The 14,407-nt window shown below is 36.6% G+C and overlaps 3 protein-coding genes across 8 annotated transcripts in view; 1 reads left to right on the forward strand and 2 right to left on the reverse strand.

The window, feature by feature from the left end:
- The first annotated feature begins 1,510 nt into the window (after nucleotides 1–1,510).
- Tctp (translationally controlled tumor protein) lies at nucleotides 1,511–3,890 on the forward strand. 2 transcript variants are annotated; one of them, XM_028180270.2, is made up of 3 exons: nucleotides 1,511–1,667; nucleotides 1,872–2,130; nucleotides 3,481–3,890. In XM_028180270.2, the coding sequence occupies exons 1-3, from the start codon at nucleotides 1,640–1,642 to the stop codon at nucleotides 3,710–3,712; spliced, it is 519 nt and encodes a 172-aa protein (XP_028036071.1). In that variant the 5' UTR covers nucleotides 1,511–1,639; the 3' UTR covers nucleotides 3,713–3,890. The 2 variants fall into 2 exon arrangements, with proteins under 2 accessions (XP_028036071.1, XP_089583313.1); XM_089727187.1 differs by having other exon boundaries at nucleotides 1,567–1,705.
- A 2,382-nt stretch (nucleotides 3,891–6,272) lies between these two features.
- LOC149503197 (uncharacterized) lies at nucleotides 6,273–9,158 on the reverse strand. The gene has a single exon (XM_089727188.1). It carries the CDS (start codon nucleotides 9,156–9,158, stop codon nucleotides 8,727–8,729), a length of 432 nt encoding a protein of 143 aa, XP_089583314.1. The 3' UTR covers nucleotides 6,273–8,726.
- The window catches only part of caps (capricious), a 476,818-nt gene continuing 468,683 nt past the window's right edge, over nucleotides 6,273–14,407 (reverse strand). For all 5 annotated transcript variants that reach the window (XM_089727184.1, XM_028180283.2, XM_089727186.1 and 2 more), the window contains one exon: nucleotides 6,273–10,727. In XM_089727184.1, the coding sequence (XP_089583310.1) occupies nucleotides 9,192–10,727 (1,536 nt within the window). In that variant the 3' untranslated portion in view covers nucleotides 6,273–9,191. The remainder of the gene's footprint in view (nucleotides 10,728–14,407) is intronic.

A 14,407-nucleotide genomic window follows, 5' to 3' on the forward strand; every position in this document is an offset into this window, starting at 1 on the left:
TTAAGAGCTCCAGACGGACGCGAACGTGTGTGGAGAAGTCATGGGGAGAGGTTTCTGCCAATCACTACCAGGCAAACCGTCAGTTTCTACGGTGGGTCCGTTATGGTTTGGGGAGGTATCTCTTCAGACACACGCACAGAGTTGGTAGTTGTTGAAGGTCGTCTAACAGCAGTGCGATACATTGAAGAGATCCTTTAGGAACATGTTATACCATTCGTGGGATTCATCGGGGGCGAAGATTTCATCCGCATGCAAGATAATGCCCGACCTCACACAGCACGTTGCGTCGATGATTACCTGTCGGAGGTGAGCATCAGAAAATTTGAGTGGCCAGCACGAAGTCCAGACATGAATCCCATAGAACATGTCTGGGATATACTTAAAAGGCGAATTCGATCCAGTCCCAACCCTCCAGAGACCATCAATCAGTTGAAAACCGCCCTAGTGGCTGCCTGGGAAGAAATACCCCAGTAAACATTATCCATAGCATGCCTGATCGTATGCAGGCGGTTATCAGGGCCAGAGGTGGAAATAACCGTTATTAATTTTAAGTAACATACCTTAATTTTGTAAAAAAAAAATCAAAAGATTTTTTAAACATAGAGCTGTAATGACCTTTTTGTAATTAACACAAATTTTAACAAATTTAACTCGCTTTTAGTTAATTAATCACTTTCATTTAAGTTCCAAATAAAGATTTAATTTTTACCACAAAAAAATAACCTTGTCTCGCGTTTCATTTTGATAATAATTACAGCACTAGAGCGCATTATGCGGCATAATGCTCAACGTTGAATGTTCCAATTACAGCAACGCTTCGCACAATCGAGCACTTTCAAAAGTACTGTTCTCGCGTGATACTCGCAATCGATACCAACTCAGTAACAGACCTCAGTAAAGTGTAAACCTTTATTGCTGAAAATATTTGTAAGGCTTTCGTTTCGTTGTAGTTTCTTGGAAATAATCAAAGTTAATTCAAACTGTGCTAAAAAAATAAATATAAGTATGGATGCAGGTACAAATAATTACTTTTTTTTATATTCCACATTTAAAATGTGAATACAATTTCATTTTAGAATTCGAATCTGTAAACAAATTTATTTTACAAGAATACACTTTTGTAAACAATGCAATGGCTTGATCGAATCATGAACTTAGCGCACTCTGCTGATGCATTTGAAAACTAATTCACGTTCCAATTAAGCTTCAGCATATTTCGGCATTGTGTGCCACTGAGTCGCATTATGCATTATGCTCTGTAATTGGAAAACTACCAATAAACCTAAATCAGTAGGTAATATTTAAATTGTCCAGATTGTGCATCAAATTTTAACAACTTTTGTAAGTAGGATTTTTCAGTCTATTTAGGAGCCCATAGACTTTTTTTTTCCTACCTAAGCTGATAGCCTTGAGAGGCTATTTCAGCGGACTTTAGAATGGTACTTAATTTAACTTTTTAGTTTACTGTGAGCTTTGTCGATAGATTACTATGTTACACAACCATAGATTACAAACAATATTCGACAGTCTTGTTTCATTGCTTTCTTTCACATGTCAAATGTCCTTTCCGGTTTAGTTGTTGAGGCGAGAAGCCGTTCTTTCGGTTTTTATTATTTTTAATCGCCTCCAATCCATCAAAATGAAGATCTATAAGGACATTATCACTGGTAATCATATTTTCTACGAAATGCTGCTTTTAATTTTGGTAATATTTTGTGATTTCGTGTTTAAAATAAATAATATTGATAACTGATGATTTTGACATTTGACTAGACTTATTAATTTCAGAAACCTAACTAATTTGCCACATCGACATGAGATCCTCTAAATTATCAAAAGTGAAAATTAAAAGTACGGTTTTTTCATTTCAGGTGATGAGATGTTCTCTGACACCTACAAAATGAAATTGGTCGATGAAGTTATTTACGAAGTGACCGGTAGGTTGGTGACGAGAGCACAGGGTGATATCCAGATCGAGGGTTTTAATCCTTCGGCTGAAGAGGCTGACGAGGGCACGGACTCGGCCGTCGAGAGCGGAGTTGACATAGTCCTGAACCACAGGCTAGTCGAAACATACGCCTTCGGTGACAAGAAATCCTACACATTGTACCTCAAAGACTATATGAAAAAGTGAGTGCTGTGTATATTTTATACTTAAAAACGTATTAAAATCGTTGTGCACACTGCGTTTCATGTAAAAAGAGTTTATAAGGAGTGAAAACCTTGTAAAGATTCAATGAATTTAAGGTCACGCAGACGACGCCTGGCTTACGACTTCTCAAAGTTACTGCATGGTTATGACTCAGCTCATCATCAATAATGCTTGATGACAATACAATTAACATCCTACATAACAGCTTACAAATTATTCATTGTGGTAATGAAAATAATTGAATGTGTAATATACATGACAATGACATTGAAATCAACTTATCATTGAAGATTAGATACTTATGAGGCTGATGTTTGCTTTTGTTTACGGATTTTCAATTTGTAGCTTATAGCACATTTTGGTTTAGTTTATGGTTATGTTTGCAAAAAGCCTAGTGGTGATTGTAAATGAACAAGGTGATTATATTTTACACTGACGTTTGAAAATCATTCAAACCATTGTGATTAAGTATAGTTCATTCAAATGGCTTGGTTATAAAATAATATTAAAGGGTTTTAAAACTTTGATACTTGAACTTTGAAAAACACAACAAAGGTCATTAGTTCTGGATTTTTAGATCATGAGAAATGTATTTCAATATTCATAAATTTTTTATTATTCAATTTATTTATGTTACTATTTTACCCCTACAGTAAGTCACTAAGTATAGGTAGGTCTAAGAAAATCGTGAAAGTAAATTTTTGTGAGTTTATTTTTTATGATTGTTGATAATTAAAAAAATACTAACTATTTAGATACTAAATTAAAAATAGTTATTACTATATAATTATTTATTGCAGCTTATATATAAGGCTAAGTTCTATAATACGGGATCTTGTCTGTTTCCTTTTGAGTATTTGAAAAAGAATGGAAGAAATGTTAACTGCCTTATATAAACAGTAGTTTTGTATTACATATATTTGCAAATATAAGTTTTTTTATTTTCACAAGACATTATTTTAGTACAAAATTTATTTTGAAATTCATTATGGTGAAAAAATGCTTAAAGGCAGTAATAGTATATCCCCACATTTATCTTTTAAGTCTGTCCAAAAGCTAAAGGTTGGTTGATGCCAGGCAGGCAGATACAAAGATTGGATTATTTGATGTGCATGCATAATGTAATAGCATCATCTAATACCAAAAGTGAAATTTTCAATGTTCACTTATGGAGCTTTTGATGCAAAAGTAATAGAACCCTAATGAAAAAACATTCATTTTTATAATGTTTGTTCATGAAATAGAGATGACAAATAACTATTTACTGGTGTCAATATTTTTAGATTCTATTTTTACAACTTAATGATGTAATTTTTTTATTATTTCAGATTAGTAGCAAAATTGGAAGAGAAGGCACCTGACCAAGTTGAAGTATTTAAAACAAACATGAACAAAGTAATGAAAGACATCCTCGGCAGGTTTAAGGAACTTCAGTTCTTTACTGGGGAGTCCATGGATTGTGATGGCATGGTTGCCATGATGGAATATAGAGACTTTGATGGTACGCAAATACCAATCATGATGTTTTTCAAACATGGTCTAGAAGAAGAGAAATTCTAAATGTTAGATAAGAAATAACTCAATAATTCCAAACTGGCGCCTTGATACTTTTGTTTTTTTATTTATTTATCAATCATGTCCGCATCCTGGCAGGAACTGGCTTCTCTCATCACAAGGCTGAACAATTTTGTATTTAAAAAAATATACTGCATACAACAATAAAATAATTAACATCATATCAATTTGTTTTTTGTTTGTTGTATCAAACATAATTATGCTGGAATATATGAATATTTTTCTTCATCTACTTCTGGTTAGATAGGCCTCCCAGGTGCTCAGGTGATCTTATGTCATCCTTTTCTTGGTAAGCTCGCCTTCTCTTCGCTCCTCTAGCTTCCTTCCCTAGCTTGGTGAACATAAATGTCACATATAATATTATGTTTTACTACCTTATCGCTTCTGTTATATTTTATACCAGGTGGGCATGACATGAGACAATGCATGTTTGTGGTTTGGCCTTGTTTTTCGAGCAGTTGAGAAAGTACTACTAAGTGACAGTTCTGATACCATGACCATTAATGCTGGCGTTCCACAAGTTTCAGTGCTCTCCATACATTTCATCGAATTTCGAATCGTCGATAATCCCATTCTCATGGATCGTTTGGAACCTCTGGGTCTGCGGAGGGACTTCGGGTCCCTCTGTATTTTGTACCGTGTGTTCCATTGGGAGTGCTCTGAGGAATTGCTTGAGATGATCCCCTCATCTCCTTTTTATCATCGCACCTACCGCCATCGGAGCAGAGTTCTTCCATATCACCTAGAACCGCTGCGTTCATCGACAGTGCGTTTCCAGAGGTCTTTTTTGCCACGTACCATCCGGCTATGGAATGAGCTCCCCTCCACGGTGTTTCCTGAGCGCTATGACGTGTCCTTCTTTAAAAGAGGCTTGTGGAGAGTATTAAGCGGTAGGCAGCGGCTCGGCTCTGCCCCTGGCATTGTTGAAGTCCATGGGCGACGGTAACCACTCACCATCAGGTGGGCCGTATGTTCATCAAAAATACTAGAAATTCATCATTTAAGTAATAACATTAAAAATTATATTGGTGGACTTGTCATATATTACAGGGCTGGGTAGCCAATGATTTATCGAGGGTAGAACTAGGTAGGTGTTATCTTAGTACTTATATAAAAAGGGAGCTAATTAAGGTGTCGCCATAGTAGCAAGTGGAAAGATTTAAAAAACAACATCAATTACCACACTTCGTCTGTATTCTTAATACACTTGACGGTTTTTAGCGTTGTTTTTACTTGAACAGAAAATTAAGGTTTAAATTTAGTTATATTTAAGAATTGAATATTCAAGTTATTATCAGTTTAATTCATCGCTTTATAAAAATAGTTATTTTATAGTAAAAGAAAATATTGTTTTCAAACAATTTAATGCACAATAACTTAACTTAATAACTCGGTTATTAAAATAGGGATACCGTTAATGTGATAACGTGTTCGAAGTACTGAGAGCACCTAACTTCGAAAACACCAGTTTTCACAGTAGGAAAATGGGGAGGATTTATGATGCCATATATTTCCCTAGGATTGTATACTGTCAGTCCTTAACTGAACGAATTTCTCCTCTTTTTTTTTTTTAGTTAAACTTCTTTAGGCGCGTTGAGAGTAAATTTCAACTCGCGACAGATTTGTGACGGTTAGAGAGAAAAGATACAATTTAGGAAAAGCGAGAGTGAGAAAATAGACCGTCTCGGGAACCACTTGACCGTGGAGAGTGGGAAAGGGCAAACTGAGTTAAGTCGTTTTCCTTATACACAGCATTCACTATTACAAGAGAAGTTTGATTTAAGAATGAAAAATGAAGAAATCCACAATACTTTAAGTCGTGGTGGCCTAAAGGTTAAGGCGGATCTATTCAGTGGGTCGCGTTTCCAATTCGGTGGTAGATTCTGCGAAGCACTGCTCTTGCTGGGGTCAGTGTTAGCATCACTCCGGTTTGAGCCCCCTGAACTCACCTACTAGATAGGTTACGCTGAAATAGCCTCTCAAGGCTATCAGCTTAGGTAGGAATTGAAAAAAAAAACAATTACCAGTTTTTCTAATGAAAAACGTACTTGACAAATGTTGACGATTGATTTCCACGGTGAAGGAATAATATCGTGTAATAAAAAACCAAACTCGCAAAATTATAATTTGCGTAATTACTGGTGGTTGGATGTCTTGTAAGTCCGCATGGGTACTTCCACCCTGCCCATTTCTGCCGTGAAGTAGTTTTGTTTTTCGGTTGGAAGGGTGGGTCAGCCGTTGTACAGTAAAAACGGAGACCTTAGATCTTATATCTCAAGTTGGGTGGTGCCATTTACGTTGTAGATGTCTATGGGCTCTGGTAACCACTTAACACCAGGTGGGCCGCGAGCTCGTCCACCCATAGCAATAAAAAAACACCCAAAGCAATAAAAAGGAAAAAAATGCACCTTTTTTTTCCTACTTTAGCTGGTAGTAGTTATATATACGTAGGGTATAGGGTAGTTAGGTAGTTATATATACTATAAGACTTCTTAAAAGGATTAGGACGGGAAAAGAATCGAGAATTTCAATAAATGAAAAACAATTCAATTTGAGGTATGTTATATTATCGAGTTTGTATGAAGGTAATAACTACAATAAAGAACAGACATTATTTATTTTTCTCTATTACATCGTATTGAATAACTCTAATCACATTTTCATCATATGTATTCATATCCCTTGTATACATCGTTTAGGCATTCACCAGGCATAATGCCAATATTGCTTAGTCTTTGAATCTTATATACATTTTAAATTATATGAAAAGTATAAAGATTTAAGAAACCATAAGAGTGAAAGACGTCTCCATCCAATACGGTAAAGTATCTACACAATATCTTTATCTTATTAGTAAGTGCACACGATTTATTAAAGTATTCTCATTTTATGACGTTAGGAAAAAATATTGAAACCTACACAATCCTTTAATTCGAAATAAGGTTGTTGTCAAAACAATATCTGCTGTGCACTTTTTAGAGATTTTGAAAATTTGACTTTTACGACTAGTTTACTAATAACATTTTCGTATAGACTTCTATATGACTAAGCAATAGATTATTAAAATCTGTTTCATATATTTCACACACAATCAAAATCTCAAAGTATAGGTACTATATAGGTATTTGCACATAGCAGAAGCTGCTTGACAACCACGATATGTCAAGTTTACTTTGATTTACCATTTCGGCATTTACTTGAAATGAGAGATCGAATAATATTTTTGTGAGTCTCTTTTGTTGTTAGTTGGGTAACTGCGATTAATTAATGATAATGTTTTATGAAATAAAATTAAAAGGTTTACTGAGTGAATAGCAATACTAAATTCCCATACCATATTTTTGGAGCTCGCATTTAATTTTGACTAGGTAAATTCTACTAGTCGAATTTAACTGTCACAGTTTGTTTTCGTGAATAAAATAATACTGTCTAAATAGTCGTAGTATTAATTTTACTTTATAAACAGATTACAATGTAACTATTTTTCATATAATAATATATTATATAGGGACATTCCCTGGTTGAGCCCCCTAAATTTTTGGACTAAGAGCAGGAATAATTAAAAGAGATTTACTTGTAATGAGTGCTCTTAAAAAGTTTGAATAAAGTATAAATGTGCTATGTAATGTAAAGGGTAAAAAGAAATTTAAAACATTAACCTTCATTCAAATAGTCATAGCTGTGTATGATGCTACGACTGCACAAAAAACATAATTATCAATCCAGAGACAACTAATGTCTACCTATCCCTACTCTGTTTTCGGTCACGTTGCCGTTGGAATTAGTACCTTCTCAGATTAGTACTTCTTCAAAACAGAATATATGGTAGTATTTTGTCTTTTACTGTGCTAAGTTTTTTAAAGGTTGAGAGTAGGACAACGCTCTGCCTCCTGATTCCGATAGTTTAATGTAACTATTTTATTTAAAATTCAACAATCTTCTGAGGTATTTTTGTAGTTTCATAGCAGGGACCACCATCGATTAATAAAATTTAATTCATTACCTAAATGTGCAATTGTTGTGAGATAAAAAATACTATTAATACAATAAAATATTTTACATTCTTCCGTTTATCATGAAGTTTTCTTGTTATTTTGTAACCAAATCAAATGTCATTGTAAAAGACAAGTAGCTCAAGACAAGAGTAGTTTTGCGTCAAACATGATAGTATTATTTAGTCATTTAGATTTTTTACATCAAACTTATGAAATATTATAATTAAGATTGAGCATAAGGAAGTTTATAAGAGTGAGGATATTTGAAACAGGAGGTGCTTAATATCTACTTAGTATGAAGTGTTTATTTTGTCAAGAAATGTCTGACATAAAGACAACCTCTAGGATACCATCAGTTGACACAGCAAACAATACGAAATACCGAAACAATTTCACATTAAATTTAGAAGAACAAGATCATATTACATTTTATAAATATCTCAATATAGTATAAATATATTTACATTCATTAGTACTAATTTTTTTTCTTCATATTGGTGTCTTATTTTAATGCACACTAAATTTTACATAAATTATAATTATTTAAACATTAAAAAGATTTATGGAATGGTTTTTTGTACAAAATGAAATACAAAATCCACCGCACTGGTAGAAATAATTACAAATCACAACATTTCATGATGTACATGATAATGGGAGCCCCTCTCCCCTCACCCCCCCACCGACTAGTCTGTACATTGTACCATATAAATCGAATGAAAGTTTCACTTTCAAGCTTCTCTTCATCGTCCTTGTTGAAAAATAGATGCATCACTACTTAAACTTACAAAATACAAATAAGAATTCTTTAAACCGAATACGATATAGGATAGTCCTCACTGGTCATAGTACATACACCACACCCGTTACACTAATGTCACTAACCGCTCTAGAGCACTACGTCTCGACACTGTTGCCACTCCGAATACGAAAACATAATGGAATGAAGAATTATTGCTAGGATTGCAAGATCACAAATGATTGTTATAGAACAAGGCGCGCCTTCAACAGTTGAAGGTATTGGAGTGCGAGCAGGAGCGCGGGTATTCCTCGCGGCCGTACGCCTCCGGGATGATAGAGTACTCTGGCTCACTGTACTCCACGTGGTCGCGTTCGTATTCCCGGTCGTTCCGCGGGAATCCGATTATCGTTTCGGAATTGCGTATGTACCCGTTCTCTTGTTTTCTACAGTAGCGAGTGTCCAGGTTTCGTTGGAAGTTTTCTGGATGACAAACGACGCCGTTCCGGTTGTTCTTTTTATCGGGCAAGGAGCGCAAGGAGCCATTGTTTAGATGATGGGCTGGTGCGCCATTGTTCAGGGTGAGTGGTTGATGCGGCCGGCCCTCGCCACCGATGTACGTGAAGCCGTTGGCGGGCAGCGTACCGCCGCCTCCCGAGCGGTGCGGCCGGCGCGCGGAGCCCTGGCCGCCCGACATGAAGAACACGCTCGGAGAGGCGTAAAGCTCTAGCTACAGTTCCGTCACCGGAATTGGCCTCAGGCCGGGGGTGTGCGGTGGGGGAGCGGGGTATTGAGAAGGATGGATGCCACGCACGATGCAGTCTTCTTCGGTTGATATTGGTTTGTGGTAGTCTAAGTTTTTACGTCCCTTATTCCATTTATAATCTTTTAGCTTTTCTTGCATACTTTTTCGATATCTATAGAGTATCAGTACAAGTGTTGCTAATATGGCGACGCAAGCTACTACCACGATACAAATGATAGTCTGCTGTCGTGAATCGTGGAGTACACATCCCAGATCATCGGCGCTTAATGTTCTCAAATACTTGTGTTTTAAATGTTCAGGACTAGCGCACTGGATTTGGGTAAAGTTGCTTTTGTCATTCATAAGGCTTTGTAGCCACAACAATTGACAGTCACAGAATATAGGATTGTCTGTTATGTCAAGCTGTTTGAGTTCTTTTCCAACGAATACAGATTCGCTTAGTGTTGTTATTGCGTTATCTCTCAAAGAAACGTGCCTGAGCTTAGAAAGTCCAATGAGTGCAGATTCTTCAACCACAGATAGCTTTTTATTATTTACAACAATCACGGATTCCAAATTGACGTTGTCTTCAAATGCTCCACGTTCTACTCTTTCTAGTTGGGTTGCGCCTGTTATATCGATTAACTTCAAATTCTTTAGACCCTTAAAAGAGTGACTTTCGAGTGTCAAAAAATCGTTTTGACCGATATATAGTTCTTCCAATCTAGTAAGACCGCCTAATTGTTGTGTCGGTACAACACTTAATCTGTTTCCAACGAGATTTAAACTTCTAAGTCCAGGAAGACCTCTGAACGCATTGTCGCTAATGTTAAAGAGCCCAGCTCCATTTAAGTCTAGTACGGTTAATCGGTTCAAACCAGCAAATGCATCATCGGGCAAGAATGAGAACGCATTGAGACCAACGTGGAGTTCGGCTAGACTGCCTAAGAGGCTGAATGATGCTGTCGGGACGGAACTTAGTGCGTTATCATCCAAGTAAAGTATTCTAAGCGCCGTAAGACCCGCAAAGGCTCGTGAATCGATTTTGGAAATGCTGTTCTGTCCCAAGTTTAGCTCCTCTAGTCTAGGCAACGTTGCGAAAACGCCGTTCGTTAGTTCTTGTAAGAAGTTGCGTTTTAAATTCAGCACGGTCAAAGAGTTCAAGCCTTGGAATGTTGCGTTCGTCACGGACGATATTTTGTTGTGGTTTAAATGCAATTCTTGCAATTTCCGTTGATATGAAAAACTTTTAACTGGTATATTCACGAGGTGATTCTGAGAGAGATCTAAGTGTTGGAGTTCCGTGTAGAACTGCATTGAGCTGTCGATAGTTTTGATTTTGTTGTTGCGGATAATTAAACGTTGGATGGATGGGTTGAGTGCTATGGGTAGTACGTCGAGTCGGCTCTCCTCGCACACCACTACGAGCGTGTCGTCGTTGCAGTTGCAGCCTATTGGGCAGTTCGCTAGGGCGGCCGCACCACTGCACCACGCGAGTAGTTGTAGCAACATCAACAGCACCTGGAATCAGAGAATATTACCATTAGTTACATGTTACTGGTGGTAGGACCTCATGTGAGTCCACACGGGTAGGTACCACCACCCCGCCTATTTCTGCCGTGAATCAGTAATGCGTTTCGGCTTGAAGGGTGGGGCAGCCGCTGTAACTATACTGAGACCTTAGAACTTATATCTCAAGCTGGGTGGCGCATTTATGTTGTAGATGTCTATGGGCTCCAGTAACCACTTAACACCAGGCGGGCTGAGAGCTCGTCCAACCATCTAAGCAATAAAAAAAAAATAGTATCACTAAAATATTTAAAAAAAAACGAAATAAAAAGGATAACATATTGTATCAATAAATAAATTGTTTAGATTGCACTCTTCTACCCACTTATATAAAGCTGTCCCTCTTTAAGAATGGTTAGCTGGTAGATAACTCAATTGCTGAGTTAAGCTCGCCATTCTATAACTTTTCGCAATTATTGTATTGTATTAACTGTGTGTACAATAAAGAATAAAGAAACATACGAAAAAAACGAAATCAAAAACAATTTTTGATAATTATCTTCATAGGCGCTTTTAATTGCCATTACTTTACCACGAATACAGTTTCACTACTGAGAAGAATAGGCAAGAAACTCAAACCTAGTTCTTTTTTTAAATATATGTGTACATTGACAAAAAAATATAAAATGTTATTAAATAAGGATGACTTTGATAAAATCTGTATCACAGAGTATTGGCCAAATGGTGCTGTGGTGTTGAGCACAAATTCAAACCCATGCGCTTTCGTCATTGTTGTGGCTACTGTATAATACTCGCAAGACTTCCTTATTAAGGTGCTTTTACTCTGCTTATTTCTACCGTGAAGCAGTAATGCCTTTCGGCTTAAGGGATCGTTGTACTGTAAAAACTCAGAAAAACTCAGAACTCAAGTCTCAAGGTGGGTATCGGCATTTACTTTGCAGATGTCTATGGGCTCCGGTAACCACTTAACACCAGGTGGGCTGTGAGCTCATCCATCGATATAAGCAATTAAAAAAAAAGTTGTGGAAATAACTGAATTAGACAGAAGTCGAAAAGTTTCAACATCCATTGTTTGTTTTCCTTTTCTATTGCATACTGCCAAAATGTGGATCTTCCTACAAGGCCTTGAATAGGGACTGGTTTAATCATTTAACCTTGTTTAGTAGTATTCATTTCGTTCAGGTGACAAATTATTGACGTTTAGTAAATAAAACTCCTCTGGAAACTGAATGAAAAATACTGTAGCCTTTTTTTTTTTGAAACAAATCTAATATTAAGAAAAGTCAAGGCTTATTGAAATGGTCATTTACGATTGTACTGTATACTTAAATAAATACGTGTATTGATACTGTTGCAAGTAAATGATTTTGTAGCTTAGGTTAGATTTGATAATTCGCGAAGCAATTGCTCTTGAGTTGTTAGGTCTGCTGCGGAGGCGCTCGGGCAGTTTTTAGCAAATCCTACCCCTCTTGGCTGAGCCTTTGCTCGCCCACCTGTCCTGGTGAAACTGGAAAGGCCTCCGGGCCATCAGTTATCTTTCAATCATAAAAAAAAAGATTTGATAACGAAACGCAGTACGAGGTGACCCGTAAACAGAGTAGGGTTACAACTCGTTCTTCACGTATGAATACATGAATTCCGTTAAAAGCATAGTTGAATGGCACTCGTGATCTTGAAAGCTATCTCGATGCCACTAGGCCCATCTTGTTAAGCGCGGACTGGACCGCAAACGTCGGGATTGGTACTCGGGAAATGTTTACGTTCATTCCAATCACGCGAGTACACACGTTTACCTATCTGAAAATACTCGAAACGTTTTTAATACGAATTTCGTTTAGGTAGATTGCCGTTCTTAGCAAATGGGAGCGCTGTGAGACGGGCGTACGCTTCCACTGAAAGGAGGGTAGAGAGAAAAATAATATCGGAATGGGAATTTCGCACAGTTTTAATTTATTAAAATGTGCTCTCCTCGAAGCTGGCCTGGGCCGGCGTCTTCGCTTCAAAGAGCAACACTTTTATTACGTTTCCACTCTTCGACAATTAGCAAGGAGATCGGAGCGAGCGGGATCCGAGTCTACAATTACAAAGTGTAGTTAAATCGTATTACTTTGAGATGGCTGATGGATGCAAGCCCGACAATTTCTCGTTTTAAAAGACAAAGCTGACTGTAGTTTGTCGGATAACTTTGTTTATTAGTCGTCTTTTAGACTCGCTCTTGGATGGTAATTGGATTGAACATCAAGAGCAGAACCCAAGTTTTCAATGTTAACTCGCTTTTCTGTGCGATTCGTAATTCGTTTTTGTTCGATCTTAACTTTGAAGTCAACTAGAAGTAGTACATTATACATAATATTTTTTCACACAAAAGTCTCTTCAGCCAGTATTTTCTCCTGTGTTCTCCACATTGAATTACCGTACATTTTTGCATACGTACATATTACTGTTCCCTCATAATCCAGTTTCGAACTTTAACATTTGAAACGTCTGTCCAACGAGCAGAGAACCCGCTCGGTGGAAGAGTTCCTTTGTCGGCTCCCCAAAAATGGAGGTCTGCGATGTATCAACTGTAGCTTTTACACCACAAATCAAATCAAATCAAATCAAAATCAAAAGTTTTATTCAACATAAATGAAAGTACATACTTGTTGAACGTCAAAAGAACTACCGCCAATTCACAAGAACTAGCCTCCGTCCTGAGAAGAATTGGCAAGAAACTCAGCGGGCATGTCTTTTTTTTTTTAAATTAGTTTTTTTTAATATTAGATTTTTTTTCAATATTTATTTTTACAATGAGTATTATAACATAACAATTATTACAATATTGAAATGCCCGGAGCAGCACACCGTCAGGGCGTCATCAAAGTCGACTACCGCAGCTCCAAGACTTTCGCAGTTCAACGCAAGCTAGTTCATGATATCCGCATATAAGTAATAGGTAACAAGAAAATGTTAACAGTCTAGCTTTTCGTAATGGCCAATTAAAATTATTTTTACGTTTGATTACGCTTACAAAAAACAAAACAAATAACATTAAATTCCTTACGAAATATGTAATGTAAACCAAAATGTTTCAGTCAAGAGTCAGCATGATAAATTGAAAAGTACAGTCGTGCGCGATATTCCACCGCATCCGCAACGTTTAGCATTCCATTTTGCACGTATCTGCTCCGGCGTACGCAGGGCTGCCGATGACATTGTTAGTGTTGCAATAACTAAAATGTTTACTTTTTTGTTTCAATAGCGAGGATGTGATATTTAGGTTAACTTTCTCAAAGGCTCTTTAAGATACTAAAATAAAACATTAAAACCGTACATACATTATACCTTAATATTGAATGTTCTCGTTTAATGTTTGTATTAATAATGAATGATTAGAAAAAATTTTTGGAGGTTGTATTATTTAGCGTGTAGTTTTATAGTGTATCATGAAAGGTATCTTAATAGATTTGTGTGTCCTTATTTCTTTGAAAACTTTTCTCGTTTTGTAATTTACGATAACGAAGAACATTTGTTGAGTATTTTTGCAATTATAAAACTCGAGTCTACAATCGAGATACTGAAATAAAGTTTATTTAAAAATGTACATATAATTTACAGTACATAATATAAAATTATTAATATTTTCATATTTGCGGTCTGGCAACACAGCGTTCATACAATTCAGAATTCGT

Source organism: Bombyx mandarina, chromosome 04 (genome assembly GCF_030267445.1).
Source record: "Bombyx mandarina strain Sakado chromosome 04, ASM3026744v2".
NCBI lineage: Eukaryota > Metazoa > Arthropoda > Insecta > Lepidoptera > Bombycidae > Bombyx > Bombyx mandarina.